General features: G+C 44.1%; 1 protein-coding gene across 1 annotated transcript in view; it reads right to left on the bottom strand.

Annotated features, from left to right (window-relative positions):
• slc16a10 (solute carrier family 16 member 10) overlaps positions 1 to 24963 on the bottom strand; it is a 162122-nt gene that overhangs the window by 64088 nt on the left and 73071 nt on the right. The window contains exons 2-3 of the mRNA XM_068027338.1: positions 5483 to 5627; positions 2942 to 3365 (exon numbers count right to left, since the gene is read on the bottom strand). Coding sequence (XP_067883439.1) covers positions 2942 to 3365; positions 5483 to 5627 — 569 coding nt within the window. The remainder of the gene's footprint in view (positions 1 to 2941; positions 3366 to 5482; positions 5628 to 24963) is intronic.

Here is a 24963-nt window from a genome sequence, read left to right as displayed (position 1 = left end):
ATGCCCGACCCGACCATCAGTTAACTTACCTTCCGTTTTTCACTTTGTTGCTGATCTGCACCAACTTAAAATAACTGCAACAAAACCACCTTTCTAGTCCAAAATTTAAATTAACATTGGAGCCATTTACCTGTGATGGAGCGTGTCCGAACCAGCCCGAATTCCGGACCTGGGAGTTCAATCCGACCCGACCTGAACCCGACACATGTTGTCGGGTCCCGTCGGGTTCGGGTTGGGTAGCAGCCTTTAAAAGGAATAGCCTGAGTAATTACAGGCCAGTCAGCCTAACTTTAGCAGTGGGCAAATTATTGGAAGAAATTTTGAGAGATGGTATAGTCACTGAGAGGCAAGAATCAGTTAAGGACAGTCAGCATGGATTTGTTAAGGGGAAGTCATGTCTGACTAACTTGATTGAATTTTTTTGAGGAAGTAACAAGGAGAGTCGATGAGGGTAGCACATTTTCTGTGGTCTGTATGGATTTTAGCAAAGGGATTTGATCAGGTCCAACTTGACAGACTGATCAGTAAATTAAAAGCTCACGGGATCCAAGGGAAAGTAGTGTTCGATCTAAAATTGGCCCAGTGGCAGGAAGCAAAGGGTAATGGTCAACAGGTGTTTGTGACTGGAGGCCCGTTTCCAGTTGGGTTCCACAGGCCTCAGTACTGGGTCCCTTGCTGTTTGTGGTACATCAATGATTTAGACTTAAATGTAGGGGGCAAAATTAAGAAGTATGCAGATGATACAAAAATTGGCCTCCTGGTTCATAGTGAGGAAGAAAGCTATAGACAGCAGGAAGATATCAATGGCCAGGTCAGGTGGGCAAAAAATGGCAAATGGAATTCACTCTGGAAAGTGTGAGGTAATGCATTTTGGGAGAGCAAACCAGGTAAGGGAATACACAATAAATGGTAAGAGTCTGAAAAGTGTAGAAGAACAGAGGGATCTTGGAGTGTTATGTCTACAGATCCCTGAAAGTAGGACAGCTAAGTAAGGTGGTCAAGAAGGCATAGAGGATAGTTTCCATTATTGGCTGAGGTATACAGTATAAGAGCAGAGAGTTTTGTTAGAACTGTATAAAATACTAGTTAGACTGCAGCTCGAGTACTGTGCATAGTTCTGGTCACCACATTACAGGAAGGATGTGATCACTCTAGAGAGGATACAGAAGAGATTTACAAGGATGTTGCCAGGAATGGAAAATGTTGGCTATGACGAAGGATTGGATAGACTGAGGCCCTTTGGAAGAGAGGAGGTTAAGGGGAGATTTAATTGGTGTATAAAACTATGAGGGGCCTAAATAGAGTGGATAGGTAGGACCTATTTCCATTAACAGAGAGGTCAATAATCAAGGGCATAGATTTAAAGAAATTGGAGGAAGGATTAGAGGGGGAGTTGAGTTTTTTTTGCCATGCAGAGAGCAGTAGGGGTCTGGAACTCTGTCTGAAAGACTGATAGAGGCAGAAATTCTCATCATTTAAAAATCAATTGGATATGCGCTGATGCCATAACCTACAGGGCCACAGACCAAAGAGCTGGAAGGTGGGATTTGACCGGATAGTTCTTTCTTGGCTTGCACAGGCATGATGGGCTGAATGGCCTCCTTCTGTGCCGTAAATCTATGCTTAGGTGGGTTAACCTTTGTTAGTGCCTCACTCTGTTCAGATGCTGACAAACCTGCTGTGTATTTCCCTTCAGATCCTGGTCTTATTCTGTCGTTAGTCACTGTGATGCCCATGATCAACACAGAATTATTCAGCAAGCAGTAATCTTTTCACTATTATATTAACTTGAATTCCTAGTTGCACCAGTAACACTGTAAACTGCACAGGTAATGTCATGTGACAAAGCAATAATCTAATCAAAAGGAGACACTTTACATCACAAGCCTTGAAAGCAGTTTATGGTCACCACTGGAAACCCTGAAGATTACATTAGTGTCTGAAATGTGACTCTGGTACCAGTTACATCTAATGCTTATGCCCATATCCTAACTCACAAGGTCCTGTTCACCCATCATCCCTGTGCCCACTGACCTACGTTACTTCCCAGTCTGATCTTAAAATTTTCAGTCTTGTTTTCAAATTTCTCCACCACCTATTCCCTCCCCATCTCTGTAACCTCCTCCAGCCTTCCCTCAGATCTGTGTACTCCTCCAATTCTGGCCTATTGAGCATCCCCAATTTTCTTTGCTCCACAGCTGGCGACTGTGCCTTCCGCTGCCAGGGCCCCAAGATCTAGTATTCCCTCCTGAAACCTCTCTGCCTTTCTACCTCTCTTTCCTCCTTTAAGGAGCTCTTAAAACCTATCTCTTCAACAAAGCTTTTGTTCACCTGTCCCAATATCTCATGTGGTTCAGTGTTATATTTTGTTTGCTAATGCTCCTGTGAAGGTCCTTGGGATATTTTACAACATTAAAGGTGCAAGCTGTTACTGATTAGAAGAAATCTTCCCAAATGCATGTACAGTGTTACCACAAATGGTGAGATGAGGAATCCCTTCCATTATGTGTTTTTTTCCTGTTTGGTCCTAACAAACTATCCAAGTATTTGTTCCTGATCCAGCAGTACTTCAAATTTAAATTTTCATTTTTGCATTCAAATCCCTCCCCATCATGGTAACATCCCTCAGCCCTACAACTCTCCAAGATCTCTGCATTCTTCTAATCTAGCCTTTTGTGCATCTCTGATTTTCTTCACTCCACCACTAGCAGCTACACCTTCAGCGACTGATATCCCATGGTTTGGAATTCCCTCTCTAAGCCTCTTATCTTAAAGGAAAAAGAAAGAGAGGATCCTTAAAGCATATGGCTTTGACCAAGCTTTTGTCCGAATATCTCCTTATATCATTCTATGAGGCACCTTGGGATGATTTACTACATTAAAAGGTGCTATATAAATGCAAGTTTATTTTGTGTTATTAAGTAAATAGGAAAATACTTACAAGATGAACATAAGGCACAAAGTATCCGAAGAGTGCAGTTGGGATTCCAAATGCCCAGATGCGATATCCTAGGAATTTCCATATCTTCACATTGAAAATCTTTTTGACATTCAGTTTTTGTTTTGAAGAACATTTATTGTCCACTGGGATAAGCGGTTTGTAAGTAAATCCAACAAGAAACAGCACAAACATGAAGGCACTGAGGACGCGTAACATATGGCTGAGTCCAATCTTTGGGAGCAACTGTTTCAAGAGCAAGGGCAGGACTATGGTGAAGACACTGCTGCCAGCCGTGACAATCCCATTCACCAGTCCGAGGCGCTGTTTGAAATAATGTCCCAGAATCACTAGAGATGGTTGGTAGGCAAATGAAGAACCACAGCCAAATATGATTCCATATGTAAAATACATGGGCCCTAGAGATCTGCATATGATGCAAAGGATGGGGTGTGTGGGGTGGAAAACAACTTGTTAAGCATAGTGAGCTATACAAACAAACAATGCATTATATTCTATGGTTTATATCATCGCATTTCTACAACTTTCAAAATCAGAGAAAATACTTCAGGGAGCTTTCTGCTGAGAATGCAGCAGCTGTATAGAGATGTACAACTTATGCTGCATTCACAGACTCCAAAATACTATAGATGGAATAAGCAGCTGGGTATAAAAGCATCCTTAAAGATCACACATTTCAAACCAAATCTCACTAGCACTTTGAAAGCTCTCGCACTTCCACCCATTTCTCCATTGGTCTCTTCTCATTTTAGTCTGACTGGGTAACAAGCTTTAGAAGGCATTAGAGGAGGATGGTGTGGTTAACTGTGTTAAACCCTGTAGAGAAGATGATGAGGAGGGATAATGCACCACCATGGTCACTATCAAAGGATGCCATTTGGGACTTTGGTCAGGACTGTTTTAATGTTGTGAGAAGGGAGGAAGCTGGACTGGATGAGCTTGAAGTGGGCCTTACAAGAGCTCCTGCATCAATCACTCTCCCTCCATCATAATGTTAGGAGGATAGCTGTTCACAGAAGATTGCACAGCGTTTAACTCCATTCACAACTCATCCAATAACAAAGCAGTCTACAGCAGGATCTGGGCACTACATTCAAGCCGGTGTCGATAAGTGGCAGGTAACGCCCAAACTACACAAGTGCCAGGGAATGGCCAGTTTGAACAAGAGAAAGAACAGCCCATGTCGCCCTGGACATCAATGACACCACCAGTGCAGAGTCCCCTTTTATCACCGCCCCGGAGGTCACCATTGACTAGAAAGAAGCTTAATAGCATCAAGAGCAGGACAGAGGTGGGAATCCAGTGGCATTACCTTGAACAGTCAGCTTAAAAAATTGTCAACTGTGATTGCGACATAGATTTTTGTCTTTAGCACTCCTAGCATAGAGCTTTGCATGCTGGGGTGCATGTCAGGAAGTCAAGTGTGTAGCTATACAATTCTCTGTCCATTAGGTATTTTCTTGATAATCCAGACACACAAAGTTACACACTAGGAGCACCAGAAGATTAAAATTACCCTCCTTCCCACATGATTTTCAAAAAATATAAATTAAAGATTTACCTGTATTGGGTATTTGGGTTTACAAAATTAGATGCTGAAGTGGATTATAGACTTGAAAAGGCAATTTGCAGTGCTATGGGGATAGAGTAAGAATGTGGGTCTGCTGGCACAGGGACGATGGATACGGTTGTATTCTGTGCTGTATGATTCCATGCATCATCATGGAGGTAAGTTGATTTAACTGTGTTGCTGGTGGGGAGCCTCGCCATACAGTTGGAAAATCACGAATGTCCAGATTTCTCTGATAGATGCCTTAGCAGGCAAGGCTGCCCACTAGCACCGTTGATTCTGAGGTTTACCCTGGAAGTGTCTCAGCTCTAAGGACCCTTTCCTCTTGCTTTCAGCAGAGTGAAGGGGAAATGTTGGAAAACAAGGATGGATGAGCATTTCCTCATGTCATAACTGGGTCAGATGTAGACAAATCAATTGCCATGACCAGCATCATTGTATCATGCAACTACCAGGATAATACATGGTCTAGCAATTCCTATGCTCCTATGAAATAAATGCTGGAAATATACAGAATGATTGGCATCTGTATTGATAGTGTTTCAAGGGCAGAACCTTTAATCAGAATAGAATCATAGATCTGCCAGTTTCCAGCATGTGTAGTCTTTTTTTCCTCTGTATCTCTCAATGAAGACAGGTAATGTTTCAGGAGCCTCAGAAAAACAAAAAGAGATGGTGACTTGGATTTGTGGGGAAGAGTGGTCTAAGATATTCTTCCACGAGAATGGCAAGTTATTATTACCCCACTCTAACCCAAACCTAAAAGAAAAACGACAATGTTCCCGAAAAGATTTTTGTAATTCAACCTGTTATACACAGGCAAGCTAGCCAATTTTAGAAATGCCCTAAAAGCATTTGCTGAACAGAAGTAATTGTAGGGGCTCTGTAGGAAAGGAAAACAATTGCCATAATAAAGAATACAGAATATTTGAAGCATGCAAATAAAAACTCACTTGACAAATGAACTTGCAATTAGCCCAACGAAAGCCACAGCAGCTCCGACTGTTGCAGTTTTCCTGCATCCGTACAAGTCTGTAAAAATGCTCACGATGGGAGAGCAGAAGAAGATCATTCCCATGGACACCGAACCTACCCATGCTGTGCAGAAAGGAAACACAAATGGCTTAGCACAAAGAAAAAAAAATTACTTCAATTCTATTTGTGGCTTCCATTGTTTTCATCTCCCAGCACCCTAAATATCTGATATCAAGGGGATTCCCAACATGTTCCAGACTACTCGATGGATAATAAAAATTACCAAATGATCAAGAGTCACCCAAAATTTTGGTTATATACGTATGGTTGCAGCAATACCCTAGAACTGAAAATAAGTCCAATGCAACCATTACTATTAACCTGCAACTTGTGCTTTGCCTTCAAGACCATAAACACTCCCAAGTAACTTCGCATAAGAGAGCGTGGGCACCAATCAGTAAAAAGGTTAGAGAGATAACTGATGCACAATTGAAAAGGAGTGAAGAGGTTTACTGAAGGAATTCCAGAGAACATGGCCCAGCTGGTTGAAGGCTCCACGACTATAGGATTACCGAATGATGCAGAGTTAGAGGACCAAAGGTGTATAAGCAGGTATGTAAGACAGGGGAGAGTTGGAGAGATAGGGTGAGGTGAGGCCATGGAAACATTTGTTGTCCAAAATGAGGATTTTGAATTTAGGCTGTTGGAAGATAAAGCGGGGGTGGTTGGTGGGGGTGGGGAAAGAATATGGTAATCCAACTCACCAAGGGAGAGAACTGACGGGATCAAGTTGCACGTCAGTTTTACACTCTGCCCAATATTACTCTCCATCGAATTTCCTCCTAGCCCCACAAGGAAACCTTGGGCCTCCCCTAGCCAGGACTTTGCTCCAAATACACCGGTTTCCTGATCCCCACTGCTCCCCAACAATAGTTAGACCACCTGAGTCCATTCTTTCAAGTCTCCAACGGCTGCCTCCTTCCTCCCAAAATCCTGCTCTCAACTGCCAGCCTAAGCATCACCCCTACTGGCCCAGGAGTTAAAATGGCCAGGCCTCACACTGGTGCTGTCATGGGTGCCAGCCTCTTGCCCTGGCCACCACATTCCCCACTCGGGTGAGAAATGGGGCTACAACGTGAGGCAAGTAAGTAGTAGGCCGGGCGCATTGAGTTATGGTGTGCCTACTGAATGACAGTCACAGCCTTATGATTTGCATAAGGATTTCGCTGCCCTATGGTGGTACGTTCTTTGAACAGAATGTTTGTGGCAGCATCATTCCTGAAACACTAGAAAATTGTGCAATGAGAATGTACAAGCAAAGAAAACATGCAATCATGTAAACATAGAATGTACAGCGCACACGAGACTTCCAAAACAAAATGTACCCACAGTCTATTTAGAACAGGTTTTGAACTAAACTTTTGACCTTATTGACCGTGCATAAGTAACAACTTTCTCAGTTTCCCGTAGTTACTTTGGAAAGGGCTTTCAATTAAACCAATTCGAAAGTCTGACAGAGAATTTCCCATATGATGAAACCCTGAGACCAGACAAGCAGCTTTTAAAAGAAAATTTGCAGTTCTATAGCACCTGTAACATCAAAACATCTCAGTGCCGTTCAGGTAATGATTATTATTGAAGCATAGCAACTGTTACATCCCAAATGGAACAGCTGGATGGTAGGGTTAATATGCCCAGGGTGGGGTGGGGCAGGGCAGGGGGGGGAACACGCAGGGCTGTTGGCAGCAGTGTAGCTTGAGCTGTTTTCCAATGTATTCCCACCCCACCACCTTAAACTTGTCTGACGTTCAGGCACAGGGAGGCCGCCTGCCCCAGAGGACAGCGGGACTAATTGCAATGCCCAAGTTGCATCCTAATGTCATAAGGACTGGCACGTTATTTTAACCCCTGGCCTGACTAAGATCTGCACAGTTTTGATCTCGCCAGCAAAAGCTGGCAGCGGCCTGCGTCTTGGCCACTGGAGGCCCAGGGTTAGAATTTTTTCCCCCTTGCGTAACCAGGAGTAGGGAGTCAGTGTCGGGATATGCAAACAAGTTAAAATCACCTGGGTCTCATGCTCCGGTGGGAGGTGGTCACAGATTGTTTCAGCACTTGTGCACACCCCAATTCAAAATCGGAGCTTGTTTACTTTTACTAAGTCCAGGCTAAAATGATTTCTGCAAGCTGACAGGGAGGGTTGGGAGAGGGAGGCCACTCGCTCCTACGTCACCCCTTGCTTCTTTGGGCAGCGCCTGGTGCCTGATGAAACGTGGGAAGTGGCGCGACCCAGAGCTAGCGTCTGGCGGAGGGGTGGGGAGCGAGCGAGCAACCTGAATTAAGTGCATCAGTGTAGGACTAGAGTTACATACAGGCCAGTCCACATAAGGATGGCAGGTTTCCTTCCCTTAAGTGAACTAGTTGTGTTTTTACAACAATACAATAACCTTGTGGTCACTTTTGCTCATGCTCAATTTTTATTTCCAGATTTTTTTTTAAAAACAGAGTTCAAATTGGCAACCTGCCATGGTGTGTCATGAACTTGCGTTCTCGTGATTAATAGTTCAGTAACAACCACAACACTGCCTACACATAATCATATTTAATCTAATCATCTACTGTCCTTCACCGAATCACAAACCATTCTGATCTTGCATATGTAGTGCCATTCCTCCAAGGGCCTCATCATTCCTAAACCAAATTCAACCTAACTTTGGATTTTTCAATGAGACTCAACAGGTTGGGGTGTTCCTAGCAGTTACCCTGCTACAGGAGTGCAGCAACTGTAAGAGGAAAAAGAGTGGAAGACCTGTGTAAAGCTACAAGGGCAAAGTTGGCATCACCCTACGGGTACGCGGTGGCAATGTGGTATTATCACTGGACTAGTAACCCAGAGACCCAGGGTATTTCTCTGGGGACAAGGGTTCGAATCCCACCACAGCAGAAGGTGGAATTTGAATTTAATTAAAATCTGGAATTAAAAGCCATGAAACCATTGACAATTGTTCTTAAAACCCATCTAGTTCACTATGTCCTTTAGGGAAGGAAATCTGCTGTCCTTACCTGGTCTGGCCTACATGTGACTCCTGACCCACAGCCCTCTGATATGGCCTAGCAAGCCACTCAGTTGTACCTAACCGCTACGAAGTGAATAAAAAGGAATGAAACCGGACAGACCACTCGGCATCGACCTAGGCACCAGAAACGACAAAGGCAAAACCAGCCCTGTCGACCCTGCAAAGTCCTCCTTAATAACATCTGGAGGCTTGTGCCAAAGTTGGGAGAGCTGTCCCACAGACTAATCAAGCAACAGCCTGACATAGTCATATTCACAATATCATACCTTACAGACAATGTTCCAGACACTGCCATCACCATCCCCGGGTATGTCCTGTCCCACCGGCAGGACAGACCCACCAGAGATGCGGGACAGCGGTATACAGTAGGGAGGGAGTTGCCCTGGGAGTCCTCAACATCGAGTCCAGACCCCATGAAGTCTCATGGCATCAGGTCAAACATGGGCAAGGTAACCTCTACTGAATACCACCTACCTCCCTCCCTCAGCTGATGACTCAGTACTCCTCCATGTTGAACACCACTTGGAGGAAGCACTGAGGGCGGCAAGGGCACAAAATGTACTCTGGGTGGGGGACTTCAACGTCCATCACCAAGAGTGGCTCAGTAGCACCACCACTGACTGAGCTGGCAGAGAACTAAAGGACATATCTGCTAGACTGGGTCTGCGGCAGGTGGTGGGGGAATCAACACGAGGGGAAAACATACTTGACCTCATCCTCAACAATCTGCCTGCCGAAGATGCTTCTGTCCATGACTGTATTGGTAGAGCGACCACCGCACAGTCCTTGTGGAGACGAAGTCCCGCCTTCACATTGAGGATACCATCCATCGTGTTGTGTGGCACTATCACCGTGCTAAATGAGATAGATCTCGAACAGATCTAGTAATGCAAAACTAGGCATCCATGAGGCGCTGTGGGCCATCAGCAGCAGCAGAATTGTACTCAACCACAATCTGTAACCTCATGGCCCGGCATATCCCCCACTCTACCATTACCATAATGCCAGGAGACCAACCTTGGTTCAATGAAGAGTGCAGGAGGGCCTGCCAGGAGCAGCACCAGGCAGACCTCATAATGAGGTGTCAACCTGGTGAAGCTACTGCATAAGCAGCATGCGATAGACAGAGCTAAGCGATCCCATAACCAACAGATCAGCTCGAAGCTCTGCAGTCCTGCCACATCCAGCCGTGAATGGTGGTGGACAATTAAACAACTAACTGGAGGAGGTGGCTCCACAAATATCCCCATCCTCAATGATGGGGGAGCCCAGCACATCAGTCCGAAAGACAAGGCTGAAGCATTTGCAACAATCTTCAGCCAGAAGTGTCGAGTTGATGATCCATCTCGGCCTCCTCCTGAAGTCCCCAGCATCACAGATGCCAGACTTCAGACAATTCGATTCACTCCGTGTGATATCAAGCAACGACTGAAGGCACTGGATACTACAAAAGTTATAGGCCCTGACAATATTCCGGCAATAGTACTGAAGACCTGTGCTCCAGAACTTGCCGAGCCCCTAGCCAAGCTGTTCCAGTACAGCTACAACACAGGCATCGACCCTGCAATGTGGAAAATTGCCCAGGTATGTCCTGTACACAAAAAGCAGGACAAGTCCAACCCGGCCAATTACCGCCCCATCAACCTACTCTCAATCATCAGTAAAGTGATGGAAGGTGTCATCAACAGTGCCATCAAGCAGCACTTGATTCGCAATAACCTGCTCAGTGATGCTCAGTTTGGGTTCCGCCAGGGCTACTCAGCTCCTGACCTCATTACAGCCTTGGTTCAAACATGGACAAAAGAGCTGAATTCAAGAGGTGAGGTGAGAGTGACTGCCCTTGACATCAAGGCAGCATTTGACTGAGTATGGCATCAAGGAGCCCTAGCAAAACTGAAGTCAATGGGAATCAGGGGGAAAACCCTCCGCTGGCTGGAGTCGTACCTAACGCAAAGGAAGATGGTTGTGGTTTTGGAGGTCAATCATCTGAGCTCCAGGACATCACTGCAGGAGTTCCTCAGGGTAGTGTCCTAGGCCCAACCATTTTCAGCTGCTTCATCAATTACCTTCCTTCAATCATAAGGTCGGAAGTGGGGATGTTCGCTGATGATTGCACAATGTTCAGCACCATTCGTGACTCCTCAGATACTGAAGCAGTCCGTGTAGAAATGCAGCAAGACTTGGACAATATCCAGGCTTGGGCTGATAAGTGGCAAGTAACATTCGCGCCACACAAGTGCCAGGCAATGACCATCTCCAACAAGAGAGAATCTAACCATCTCCCCTAGACATTCAACAGCATTACCATCGCTGAATCCCCCACTGTCAACATCCTAGGGGCTACCATTGACCAGAAACTGAACTGGAGTAGCCATATAAATACCGTGGCTACAAAAGCAGGTCAGAGGCTAGGAATCCTGAGGCGAGTAACTCACCTCCTGACTCCCCAAAGCCTGTCCACCACCTACAACGCAGAAGTTAGGAGTGTGATGGAATACTCTCCACTTGCCTGGATGGGTGCAGCTCCAACAACACTCAAGAAGCTGGACACTATCCAGGACAAAGCAGCCCGCTTGACTGGCACCCCATCTACAAACATTCACTCCCTCCACCACCGACGCACAGTGGCAGCAGTGTGTACCATCTACAAGATGCACTGCAGCAACGCACCAAGGCTCCTTAGACAGCACCTTCCAAACTCACGACCTCTACCAACTAGAAGGACAAGGGCAGCAAATACATGGGAACACCACCACCTTCAAGTTCCCCTCCAAGTCACACACCATCCTGACTTGGAACTATATCGCCGTTCCTTGGCTGTCGCTGGGTCAAAATCCTGGAACTCCCTAACAGCACTGTGGGTATACCTACCCCAAATGGACTGCAGCAGTTCAAGAAGGCAGCTCACCACCACTGTATCAAGGGCAATTAGGGATGGGCAATAAATGCTGGCCTGGCCAGCATCGCCCACATCCCATGATTGAATAAAAAACAAAATATCTGCAAAAGATTTTCTAGGACCACAGGACAAAGACCAAAAATTTCATTATCAAAATGCAACTTGTACAGCAATGTCATTAACAGAGTAAAACACAGCCAGCAGGGTGATCTGAAAAAAAACCTGAAACTGGCTATAATCCCCATGCTAAGTAGCCAGGCAGCCATATCAGTGGAGACGTTTATCAGATCACAACACAGCCCAAGTCACCAACACTATAAACATTGGATGATGAAAGGCAACAGCTGACAAAGTGCAACAGAAACTCAAGCTCAGCTGCCTGTTGGATCAAAAGTCTTCATACTTCATAAAGCAGGTACCCTTGAAAATCTCCCTGTTCCACTAAAAGAGAGTGGGTAGGAGAGACACACAACTGCAACATCCTTAACCATTCCAATGATTTTAGTCAAAGCTTCAGCAATTCCTACTGACGGCCCACAAAGTCTTTCTTCTACTTTGCAACAAACACACGCAGACAAAAAAAAAATTAATTTAGGCAAAAGCCAGAGATTAAAAAGTCAGTGAGGAACTTCATAGGAAAAATTTCAAATAGTAAAGCTGGATTGATCAAAGCCAAGAGTCTTTAGTCAGGCAGGAACCATGGAAAGCAGCCAGGAAAAGGATTGCCTTTATTCCTCACTGTGGGAGAACTCAAACACACTTCAATACAGAATGACCTGATAGCAGATCAGGTTTTTTTTCCCAAATTGAATGGATATTGTGATTCTCACAAAACTACTCATCTATTTTGATTCAGGTTTAATAACATTGAGTATATCTAGCTCTTTAAAAAAAAAGCTTCACTTTTATCCTAATGAGACAAAACAAGAGAAAAGGGTGAAATGTAAAAGGTTTATTTGGTGGTGGGGGTGTGGGGTGAGTGTGGAACCTTTCTGCTTTTCTCAAGGTCTAAAAGGCAAAGATTGCAAATGTTATGAAAAGGGGTTTGGCAATATGAGCAAAGCTGTGTAAGAAATGTTTACAATTCCTTTCATGACCTCAGGGCATCCCAAAAAGCATTTTTTTATTCAGTCATGGAATGTGAACATCGCTGGCTCGGCTGGTATTTGTTGCCCATCCCTAATTTCCCTTGAATGGAGTAGTTTGCTAGGCCATTTCAGAGGGCAGTTAAGAGTCAACCACATTGCTGTGGGTCTGGAGTCACATGTCGGCCTGACCAGGCATGGACAGCTGATTTCCTTCCCAAAAAGGATATTAGTGAACCAGATGGGGGTTTTTTTTTTTTTTTACAACAAATCGATGATTCCAAATATTTATTAAATAAATTAATTGAGTTTAAATATCAGCAGCTGCTGTGGTGGGACTGGAACCCATGCCCACATGGAATTAGCCTGGGCCTCTGGATTACTAACTCAATGACATTGCCACCATGCCAACATCCTCCCCGAAAGCCAATGAAGTACTTCTGAAGTGTAGTCACTGGTGAACATACGAATTAGGAGCTGGAGTAGGCCACTCCAGCCTGCTCTGCTGATCGGATTGTAAACTCAACTCCACATTCCCGCCTACACCCAATAACCCTTCACCCCCTTGCTCATCAAGAATCTACCTTGGCCTTAAAAATATACAGACTCTGCTTCCACCGGCTTTTGAGGAAGAGAGCTCCAAAGACTCATGATCCACAAAGAAACAATTGCTCCTCATCGCTCTCTTAAATGGGTGAACCCTAGTTCAAGATTCTCTCACAAGAGGAAACATCCTTTCCACATCCACCCTGTAAAGACCCCTCAGGAATTTATCTGTTTCAATCAAGTCATCTCTTACTCTCCTAAACTCCAGCGGATACAAGCCTAGCCTGTCCAACCTTTCCTCATAAGACAACCCACCCATTCCAGGTATTAGTCTAGCAAACCTTCTCTGAACTGCTTCAAAAGCATTTATATCCTTCCTTAAAATCAGGAGAACAATACTGTACACAGATGTGGTCTCATCAATGCCCTGTAAAACTGAAGCAAAACTTCCCTACTTTTGTATTCAATTCCTCTCGCATTAAACATTTTATTAGCTTTCCTAATTACGTGCTATACCTGCACACCAACCTTTTGTGATTCATGCACTAGGACACCCAGATCTCTCTGCATCTCAGAGCTCTGCAATCACTCACCATTTAGATAATTTAGACAATATCCAGGCTTGGGCTGATAAGTAGCAAGTAACATTCACGCCACACAAGTGCCAGGCAATGACCATCTCCAACAAGAGAGAATCTAACCATCTCCCCTTGACATTCAATGGCATTACCATCGCTGAATCCCCCACTATCAACATCCTAGGGGCTACCATTGACCAGAAACTGAACTGGAGTAGCCATATAAATACCGTGGCTACAAGAGCAGGTCAGAGGCTAGGAATCCTGCAGTGAGTAACTCACCTCCCGACTCCCCAAAGCCTGTCCACCACCTACAAGGCAGAAGTCAGGAGTGTGATGGAAAACTCTCCACTTGCCTGGATGGGTGCAGCTCCAACAACACTCAAGAAGCTGGACACCATCCAGGACAAAGCAGCCCACTTGATTGGCACCGCTCCCCCCCCCCCCATCTACAAACAAACATTCACTCCCTCCACCACCGATGCACAGTGGCAGCAATGTGTTCCATCTACAAGATGCACTGCAGCACTGCACCAAGGCTCCTTAGACAGCACCTTCAAAACCCGCGACCCCTACCAACTAGGAGGACAAGGGCAGCAAATGCATGGGAACGCCATCATCTGCAAGTTCCCCTCCAAGTCACACACCATCCTGACTTGGAACTATATCGCCGTTCCTTCACTGTTGCTGGGTCAAAATCCTGGAACTCTCTTCCTAACAGCACTGTGCGTGTACCTACCCCACATGGACTGCAGCGGTTCAAGAAGGCCACTCACCACCACCTTCTCGAAGGCAATTAGGGATGGGCAATAAAAATGCTGGCCTGGCCAGCGACACCCACATCCCATGAATGAATTTTTTAAAAAATGCTCTTTTTTATTCTTCCTGCCAAAATGAACAGTTTTACATTTTCCAGCATTATACTCCATTTGCCAGATCTTTGCCCTCTCACTTAACCGATCTATATCCATTTGAACCCTCCTTATGTCCTCTTCACAACTTACTTTCCTACCTATCTTTGTGCCATCAGCAAATTTAGCAACTTTGGTCCCTTCATCCAAGTCATTTATATGAATTGTAAAAAAAAGTTGAGGCCCCAGCACGTATCCCTGTGGCACACCACTTGTTACATCTTGCCAACCAGAAAATGACCTATTTATGCCTCCCGTTTCCTGTTAGCTAACCAGTCTTCTTATCCATACCAATATGTTATCCCCTACACCATGAGCTTTTATTTTCTACAATAACCTTTGATCTGGCACCTTATCAAATGCCTTCTGGAAATCTAAGTACAATACATCCCACCGGTTTCCCTTTATCCACAGAACATGTAACTTCTTCAAAGAACTCTAATGAATCGGTTAAACATGATTTCCCTTTCACCAAACCATGTTGACTCTGCCAGATTACCTTGAATTTTTTTTTTTAAGTATCCTGCTGCAATATCTTTAAGAACAGCTGCTAACATTTCCCCATGATAAACATTAAACTAACTGGCCTGCACTTTCCTGCTTTCCGTCTTCTTCCCTTTTTGAATAAGGGAGTTCCTTACGTTATTTTCCAATCGAATGGAAACTTCCCCGAATCTAGGGAATTTTAGAAAATTAAAACTAACGCATCAACTATCTCACTAGCCACTTTTTTAAGACCCTAGGACGAAGTCCATCAGGACTCGGGGACTTGTCAGCCCGCAGCTCCAACAATTTGCTCAGTACCACTTCCCTGTTGATTGTAATTTTCTCGAGTTCCTCCTTCCCTTCCATTTCCTGATTTACAGCTATTTCTGGGATGTTTCTTGTATCCTCTATAGTGAAGACTGATGCAAAATACCAGTTCTGATGAAGATCCACTGACCTGAAGCTTCTCTCTCCACAAATGCTGCCAGACCTGCTAAGTATTTCCAGCATTTTTTGTTTTTATTTCATGATGCAAAATACCTGTTCAATTCATCTCATCTCCTTATTTTCTATTATTTCCCCAGACTCACTTTCTATAGGACCAATGCCAACTTTATTAACTTTTTGTTTTTGATTATCTATAGGAACTCTCATCTGTTTTTATATTTCTAGCTAACTTTCTCTCGTAATCTAATTTTTCCCTCCTTATTAATCTTTGTCATTCTTTGCTGTTTTTTATATTCTGTCCAATCTTCTGACCTGCCACCCTTTGTGCAATTATATGCTTTTTCTTCAAGTTTGATACTATCTTTGACTTATTTAGTTAACCCCTTGGCATTTTTCTCGCATTGGAATGTATCTATTCTGTGTATTCTGAAATATCCCCTTAAATATCTATGACTGCATCTCTATTGACCTATCCCTTAACCTAATTTGCCAGTTCACTTTTGCTAGCTCTGCTTTCATGCCCTCATAATTGCCCTTATTTAAGCTTAAAATACTAGACTTGGGCCCACTCTTCTCTTCCTCAAACTGAGTGCAAGATTCAGTCATATTATGATTGCTGCTGCCTAGGGGTGCCTTCACAATGAAGTCATTAATTCATCCTATCTCATTGCACAATACCAGGTCTAGTATAGTCTGCTCTCTGATTGGCTCCAGAACATGCTGTTCTAAGAGACTATCCTGAAAACGTTCTATGAACTCCTCATCTAGGCTATCTTTGCACATCTGATTTTTCCAGTCTATATATAGATTAAAATCCCCCATGATTATTGCCGTACCTTTCCAACAAGCTCCCATTTCTTCCTTTATACCCCGCCCTACTGTGTTGTTTCTGTTAGGGGGCCTATACTCCACTCCCATGAATGACTTCTTGCCTTTATCATTTCTCATCTCAACGCTTCTACATCGTGGTTTCCGGAACTTAGGTCATCCATCTCCATTGTGCTAGTACCATCATTAATTAACAGAGCCATCCTCCACCTTTTCCTAGCTTCCTGTCCTTCCTAAATGTCATATACCTTTCAATATTCAGGTCCCAATCTATGTCATCCTGTAATGGCTATCAGATCGTAATTATTTATTTCTATTTGTACTATCAGTTCATTGGTTTTGTTTTGAATGCTACATGCATTCAGATACAGTGCCTTCAGTTTTGTCTTTTTATTATTTTTGTAACCACTCGCCTTATCTGCTGATTTACTCTTAGATTTGTACTCTGTCCCTTATCATAGGAAAAGGTGGAGGATGGCTCGGTTAATCAATGATGGTACTCACTCATGGGAGTGGAGTATAGGCCCAACAGAAACAACACATTTTATCATTTCCCATATTAATACCTTTCTCTCTTGCCTTGCCTCTTCTCCTTGATTTACCACATCTAACCAAATTTGATCCCTTGCCCCACTATTTACTTTAAAACCCTCTCTTCTTCCCTAGTTATGCGGCTCACTAGAACACTGGTCTCAGCACGGTTCAGGTGTAGACTGTCCCAACAGTACAGTCCCCACTTTCTCCAATACTGGTGCTAGTCCCCACAAACTGGAACCCACCTCTACCACACCAGTCTTTAAGCCACGCATTCATTTCTCTAATCTTATTCACCCTATGCCAATTTGCACGTGGCTCAGGTAATAATCCAGAGATGATTACCTTTGAAGTCCTGCTTTTTAATTTAGTGCCTAGATCCACATACTCCCTATGCAGAACCTCTTTCCTCATCCTATCTATGTCGTTGGTACATTTATGTGGGCCATGATCACTGGACCCTCCCCCTCCCACTGAAAGTTCCTCTCCAGCCCTGAGCAGATGTCCCAAACCCTGGCACCGAGCAGGCAACACGGCCTTCTGGACTCTCGCTCTCAACTGCAGAGAACAGTGTCTATCCCCTTGACTACCCTACCCTACTACCACTACATTACTTCTAACGTCCCCCACTTGAATGGCCTCCCCTACCATGGTGCGATGGTCAGTCTGCTCATCCACACTACAGTCCTCACTCTTGTCCATACAAGCTGCAAGAACCTTGAGCTTGTTGCCAAATTGCACGGGCTGAGGCCGCTCCATTCCCACCTTTGCGATCCCCTTACCTGCCTGACCCTTCTCTCCCTGACCACTGATCCGATCAGCTACCCTATCCTAAGGGGTGTGACTGCCTTCTGGAACAAAGTGTCCTGGTAACTTTCTCCATCCCTGATGCATCACAATGTCTGCAGCTAGGCCGCCAGCTCATCTACTCTGAGCCGAGGTTCCTCAATCCGCAGACACTTACTACAGACATGGTTGCCATGGCATCCAGGAGCTTCCATATACTGCAGCTGTGACACAGCTTGCCATCTTTATAGTGTTAATTAAAATAAATTTATTTTCCTTAATTAATTTATAGTTTCCCTCTTCACTGAACTCCCTCACTCACCAAGCTCCCGTCACACTGTGCACTCAAGCACCACACAGTGCACACAAGCAGCACTTAGAGACCCCTGAATTTATACTCTCTGAAAAACAATGAGTCAGGGTTGCAAGAGCTAGTTATCTAATTAACTAGCTACAGATACTCAGAGCTTGTATATCCCTGTTTAAAACAGTCTTTTAACTTACAGTAATTTTAGGGGAGGCGGTGGTGTACTGGTATTGTCACTGGACTAGTAACCCAGAGACCCAGGGTATTGCTCTGGGGACATGGGTTCAAATCCCACCACAGCAGAAGGTGGAATTTGAATTCAATTAAGAAATCTGGAATTTAAAGCTAGTCTAATGATGGCCATGAAACCATTGTCGATTGTTGTAAAAACCCATCTAGTTCACTAATGTCCTTTAGGGAAGGAAATCTGCTGTCCTTACCTGGTCTGGCCTACATGTGACTCCAGATAACAGCAATGTGGTTGACTCTTACATGCCCTCGAAATGGCCTAGCAAGCCACTCAGTTCAAGGGCAATTAGGGATGGGCAATAAATGCTGGCCTGGCCTGCGACGCCCACATCCCATGAATGAATAAAAAAAAACTTAATTGCTATATGTAAGCAAAAACTAGACTTGAGAGAAATTAACCTTTAAAATCCTGTCATTCACCAAACTCCGTTCTTCACACCCTGTGCACTCAAGCAGCACTCAGTGCAGACTGGTGTAACGTAGGAAACAGAGGAGCCAATTTGCACACAGCAAGGCCCCACAAACAGCAATTATGTAAATAACCAGATAATTTTTGGGTAGTTTTGGGCAGTGGTTCAGGGATAAGTATTGGCCAGGCCATCAGGAGAACTCCCCTGCTCTTTTTCAAATAGAGCCACGAGAGCTTTTACGCCAACCTAAAACGCACAGCCAGGGCTCTGGTTTAGCATCTCATCCCAAAGCTGGTACCCCTAACGGTGCAGTACACCCTCCCTCAGTACTGTAGTGAAGTGCACATTTCGATTCTTTGCTCAGGGCTCCAGATGGGGACCTGAGCTCCTCAGAGGCAACAGTACTACTGCTGAACTATGGCTGACACGCATTTTCAACATTTAAGTAGACCATATACAAAGTATAGGTACTTGGCCAAAAGATTATATTTGTTCTTAAAAAAAAAAGTGGACAAAAATTTAAATCAGATCCTACGCAGACTTTATAAATTTGAAGTGATTTGACCTGATTGATTTAATGCACACTTGAAACACAGCTTCTGCAACCTATCTAATCTACAGATTAATCCTGTCTCTCTTCAAGATAGCTGAGCTACAAACTCCATGTTGAGGTTTACTACGGTATCACAGCTTCCACCTCAACTCCAGTTAAGACAAAAATGAGACTTTGGAACTCTCTTCCCCAGAGAGCAGTGGAGGCAGGGTCATTATTTTGAATATTTTTTAAGGTAGAGGTAGATAAATTCTTGACTAACAAGGGAGTCAAAGGGTATCGGGCATAGGCGGCAAAGTGGTGTTGAGGCCATAATCAGATCAGCCATGATCTTATTAAATGGCAGAGCAGGCATGAAGGGGCCGAATGGCCTACTCCTGCTCCTAATTCATATGTTTGTATGTAGGACATGGTTGCAATGCTGAAAGAAATTCAATGGCCTCACCAGTGTTGTCAAGGTAACAACATTGCTATCTTAAATCTCAGCTCATACCTCCATCCTCACTGCACACAGTACTCCCTTCAATCTCTTAAAAGTCACTGCACCACACTTCATTCCGCCTCCTTCTCACACACAACCTTCATCTACCTACAACTCACATTTAAGACTCTGCGAATCAGCTATTCTACCATGACAGGGGCATTCTCTTAAACACTTGCAAGACTGCCATTAGCTGATTTCCTTCTTTCTTGCAGAAGTTGCAAAAAGTCCAGACAGCAGACTGCAAGCAGAGGAGGCCAAGCCTGCCCATATACCCTCTTCCCCATTGTCAGCAGCAGCTTCCAGAACATCACTCCACTCTGTTCTCATACAGAACCACAGGACCTGCAGAGACAATGTCCCAGGAAAGTAACCTTGGATCGTTACCTGCTGTCCCATCACCCATTCCACCAGTGACTTTAACAGTGCCAAATTGGGCCAGACTGACCCAGCCTACACAAAGATCCTGCAGTCTGCAGCCAGGCCTTCAAGACTCTCAGGAGCTTGAGGTCACCCACCAGTGCCATCAGAAGTTTGGCAGCCTTCCACCTTCCAAGCTGTAGCCACTGGGGACAGATTTCAGATGAACAAGAGGGTGAGAATCCATCAGCCTCTCAGAGGAAATAGGGAATAACTGCAAACTTGCCAGCATTACCCATGTTCCCAGAACAAATAAAATAACATTTTAAAATGCTGCTTAGCGCAAGAGCAGATAGCAGGCTCTAGCTCCAGATTATTTATGACTTCAGCTGCCAAGGTAAGAAAATCACTAGTTACAACAGCTACTAGTGAGTCTAAGTAATTATCAGCAATCATTCAGACATTGTGGTGTTCAACGATTTTACAGGAGTTATCAACCAATCCAATTTGGTACTCGGCCTCTGTCTTGAGGTTACCGCCTTGGTGGAGACAGTTAAAGCCAACCTCTTGACGATGTATGTAATGAACAGCACAATTGGAAAGCAAAGGCAATGCCAATTTATGAAAAATTGTATGATCACCTGCTGTGGACTCCATGCCAATGTCACAGAATCGGTGAACCTCATCAAGTCCACGCCATCGGCAGTTGCAATGACTCAACCTCTATAACAGAGATGAGAGGTAGATACTGGAGACAAGAAATCACAAGATTCTGATAATCTTATGTGAAAATCCCCTCAAATTTGCTAGACTTGTTCCATATTCCCTTCCACCCATCCACCTTTTATATATGTTCAATAAATTCACTCAACGTATTTCCACTGTTGGAGATTAACATGTGATGAATGTGCCTTTTAGTTTTGAATTTTTATTTGCTTTGGAAGGTTTGGCGCAAAAATAAAACAGGAAGCATGGCTCAACCGTGACGTACAAAAGAAATTAGGCAGAGTATTAGATCCAAGGAGGAGAAATATAAAATGACCAGAACAAGCAGCAAACCTGAGGATTGGGAGCAGTTTAGAATTCAGCAAAGGAGGACAATGGGATCGGTTAAGAAGGGGAAAATAGAGTATGAGAGTAAGCTTGCAGAGAATATAAAAACTGACTGTAAAAGCTTCTATAGATATGTGAAGAGAAAAAGATTAGTGAAGACAAATGTGGGTCCCTTACAGTCAGAAACGGGGGAAATTATAATGGGGAACAAAGAAATGGCAGATCAATTAAATATATACTTTGGTTCTGTCTTCACAAAGGAGGACACAAATTACCTCCCAGAAACATTGGGGAATATAGGGTCTAGTGAGGAGGAGGAAGAACTGTATGAAATCAGTATTAGTAGGGAAATGGTGTTAGGGAAATTGATGGGATTGAAGGCCGATAAATCCACAGGGCCTGATAATCTACATCCCAGAGTACTTAAGGAAGTGGCCCTAGAAATAGTAGATGCATTGCTGGTCATTTTTCAAAATTCTAGACTCTGGAATAGTTCCAACGGATTGGAGGATAGCTATGATAACACCACTATTTTTTTTAAAAAGGAGATAGAGAGAAAACAGGGAATTATAGACCGGTTAGCCTGACATCAGTAGTGGGGAAAATACTACAGTCCATTATAAAAGATGTAATAGCAGAGCACTTGGAAAACAATGACAGGATCGAGCAAAGTCAACATGGATTTACAAAAGGGAAATCATGCTTGACAAATCTACTGGAATTTTGAGGATGTAACTAGTAGAATAGATAAGTGAGAACCAGTGGATGTGCTGTATTTGGACTTTCAGAAGGCCCCACATAAGAGATTAGTGTGCAAAATTAAAGCACATGGGATTGGGGGTAAGGTACTGACATGGATAGAGAACTGGTTGGCAAACAGGAAACAAAAAGAATAGGAATAAACGGGTCTTTTTCCGAGTGGCAGGCAGTGACTAGTGGGGTACTACAGGAATCAGTGCTAGAACCCCAGCTATTCACAATATATATTAATGATATAGATGAGGGAATTAAATGTAATATATCCAAGTTTGCAGACGACACAAAGCTGGGTGGGAGTGTGAGCTGTGAGGAGGATGCAGAGAAGCTCCAGTGTGATTTGGACAGGTTGAGTGAGCGGGTAAATACATGGCAGATGCAGTATGTGGATAAATGTGTGGTTATCCACTTTGGTGGCAAAAACAGAAAGGCAGATTATCTGAACGGCGATAGATTGGGAAAGGGGGAGGTGCAGAGAGACCTGGGAGTCCTTGTGCACCAGTCGCTGAAAGTAAACATGCAGATGCAGCAGGTAGTTAAGAAGGCAAATGGTATGTTGGCCTTCATAGCGAGAGGATTCGAGTACAGGAGCAAGGATGTCTTGCTACAATTATACAAGGCCTTGGTGACACCACATCTGGAGTATTGTGTGCAGTTTTGGTCTCCTTATCTGAGGAAGGATGTTCTTGCTATGGAGGGAGTGCAGCGAAGGTTCACCAGACTGATTCCTGGGATGGCAGGACTGACGTATGAAGAGAGATTAGGTCGATTAGGCTTGTATTCACTAGAATTTAGAAGAATGAGAGGAGATCTCATAGAAACCTACAAATTTCTAACAGGACTGGACAGACTAGATGCAGGAAGGATGTTCCCAATGGCGGGGGTGTCCAGGACCAGGGGTCACAGTCTAAGGATAAGGGGTAAGCCATTTAGGACTGAGATGAGGAGGGATTTCTTCACCCAGAGAGTGGTGAACCTGCGAAATTCTAGACCACGGAAAGCAGTTGAGGCCAAATCATTAAATATATTCAAGAAAGAGTTAGATATAGTTCTTGGGGCTGATGGGATCAAGGGATACGGGGAGAAAGCAGGAACAGGTTACTGAGTTTGGATGATCAGCCATGATCATAATGAATGGCGGTTGCAAGCTCGAAGGGCCGAATGGCCTACTCCTGCTCCTATTTTTCTATGTTTTCTAAAATCCTACAAAAATGTACCTTCTAGTTGTAAGATATTCTAACTGCATCTGTTCATTCTCATCTGAATTCATCAATTTCTCCTCAACTGCTTCCTTCCAGCTTCTCATTCCCTGGATGCTATAAAACAATTCCAAAATCCCATTGACCTGATGGACTCTTCCAATTCAGATTTCGGGTTCTCAAGATTTTAAATCACCCTTTGTACTGTCACGTTTGTTGGATCAAGTCCAGACAAATACATGCAGTATTTCTTTTACAGTCCACGGTCTTCAGTGAAACAAAATTGTTTATAGTGCAAGAGCAAAGCCCTTTATTGCTTCCAGACTGTTTAGCTCTTTTGTTTGAAGAACTGTATTCAAATTCAAATAGTAGTTACTTAAATTAATCAAATGTAGATCAAAAACACTAAGTAGAATTGCAAATTTTTAAAAAAGATTGAAAATACCTTCCTTCTTTCCTACATTACAACAGTGATTACACTTCAAAAACTAATTCTTTGGCAATAAAGCACTTTGGGAGGTCCAAAGGGTGTGAAAGGTGCAATATAAACGCACAACATTTGGGTAATGTAAAAAAAAATCTCAAAACATGACATAACCTACCTCAAATGGACAAAAGAGCTGAACTCAAGAGGTGAGGTGAGTGTGACTGCCCTTGACATCAAGCCAGCATTTGACAGAGTATGGCATTAAGAAGCCCGAGCAAAACTGGAGTCAATGGGAATCGGGGGGAAAAACCTCCGCTGGTTGGAGTCATACCTACCACAAAGGAAGATGGTTGTGGTTGTTGGAGGTCAATCATCTCAGTCTCAGGACATCACTGCAGGAGTTCCTCCCAACCATCTTCAGCGGTTTATCAATTATCTTCCTTCAATCATAAGGTCAGAAATGGGGATGTTCGCTGAAGATCAGCACCATTCGTGACTCCTCAGATACTGAAGCAGTCCGTGTAGAAATGCAGCAAGACCTGGACAATATGCAGGCTTGGGCTGATAAGTGGCAAGTAACATTTGTGCCACACAAGTGCCAGGCAATGACTATCTCCAACAAGAGAGAATCTAACCATCTCCCCTTGATGTTCAAAGGCATTACAAATGCATAAGCCCCCACTCTCAACATCCTGGGGGTTACCATTGACCAGAAACTGAACTGGAGTAGCCACATAAATACCGTGGCTACATGAGCAGGTCAGTGGCTAGGAATCCTGAGGCGAATAACTCACCTCCCGACTTCCCAAAGCCTGTCCACCATCTACAAGCCACAAGTCAGGAGTGTGATGGAATACTCTCCACTTGCCTGGATGGGTGCAGCTCCAACAACACTCAAGCTCAACACCATCCAGGACAATGCAGCCCGCTTGATTAGCACCCCATCCACCACCTTCAACATTCACTCCTTCCACCACCGACACACAGGGACAGCAGTGTACCATCTGCAAGATGCACTGCAGCAACACACCAAAGCTCCTTCGACAGCACCTTCCAAACCCGTGAGCTCTACCAACTAGAAGAACAAGGGCAGCAGATGCATGGGCACACCATCACCTGCAAGTTCCCCTCCAAGCCACACACCATCCTGACTTGGAACTATATCACTGTTCCTTGGTTAAACTCCTGAAATTCCTTTCCCAACAGCACTGTGGGTGTACCTGCCCCACATGGACTCCAGCAGTTCAAGAAGGCAGCTCACCACCACCGTCTCAAGGGCAATTATGGATGGACAATAAATGATGGCCTAGCCAGCGACACCCACATCCCAGAAATAAATAATGAAAAATAAAATCGCCCACTTCCAATTTTAAGAGAGGTGGGACAAGGAGCGAGCAACCGACCCACTCTCAGGAGAAGGGTCTTTCACTTAAATATTTTGTTGAGGTGGTTTTATCTATTTTATCTATGTTTCAAGTTTAACACTGGCC

The sequence above is a fragment of the Heterodontus francisci genome, chromosome 3 (genome assembly GCF_036365525.1).
Source record: "Heterodontus francisci isolate sHetFra1 chromosome 3, sHetFra1.hap1, whole genome shotgun sequence".
NCBI classification, from domain to species: Eukaryota; Metazoa; Chordata; class Chondrichthyes; order Heterodontiformes; family Heterodontidae; genus Heterodontus; species Heterodontus francisci.
Note: the sequence above shows the minus strand (reverse complement) of the source record. Positions and strands in the feature narration are given on the sequence as shown.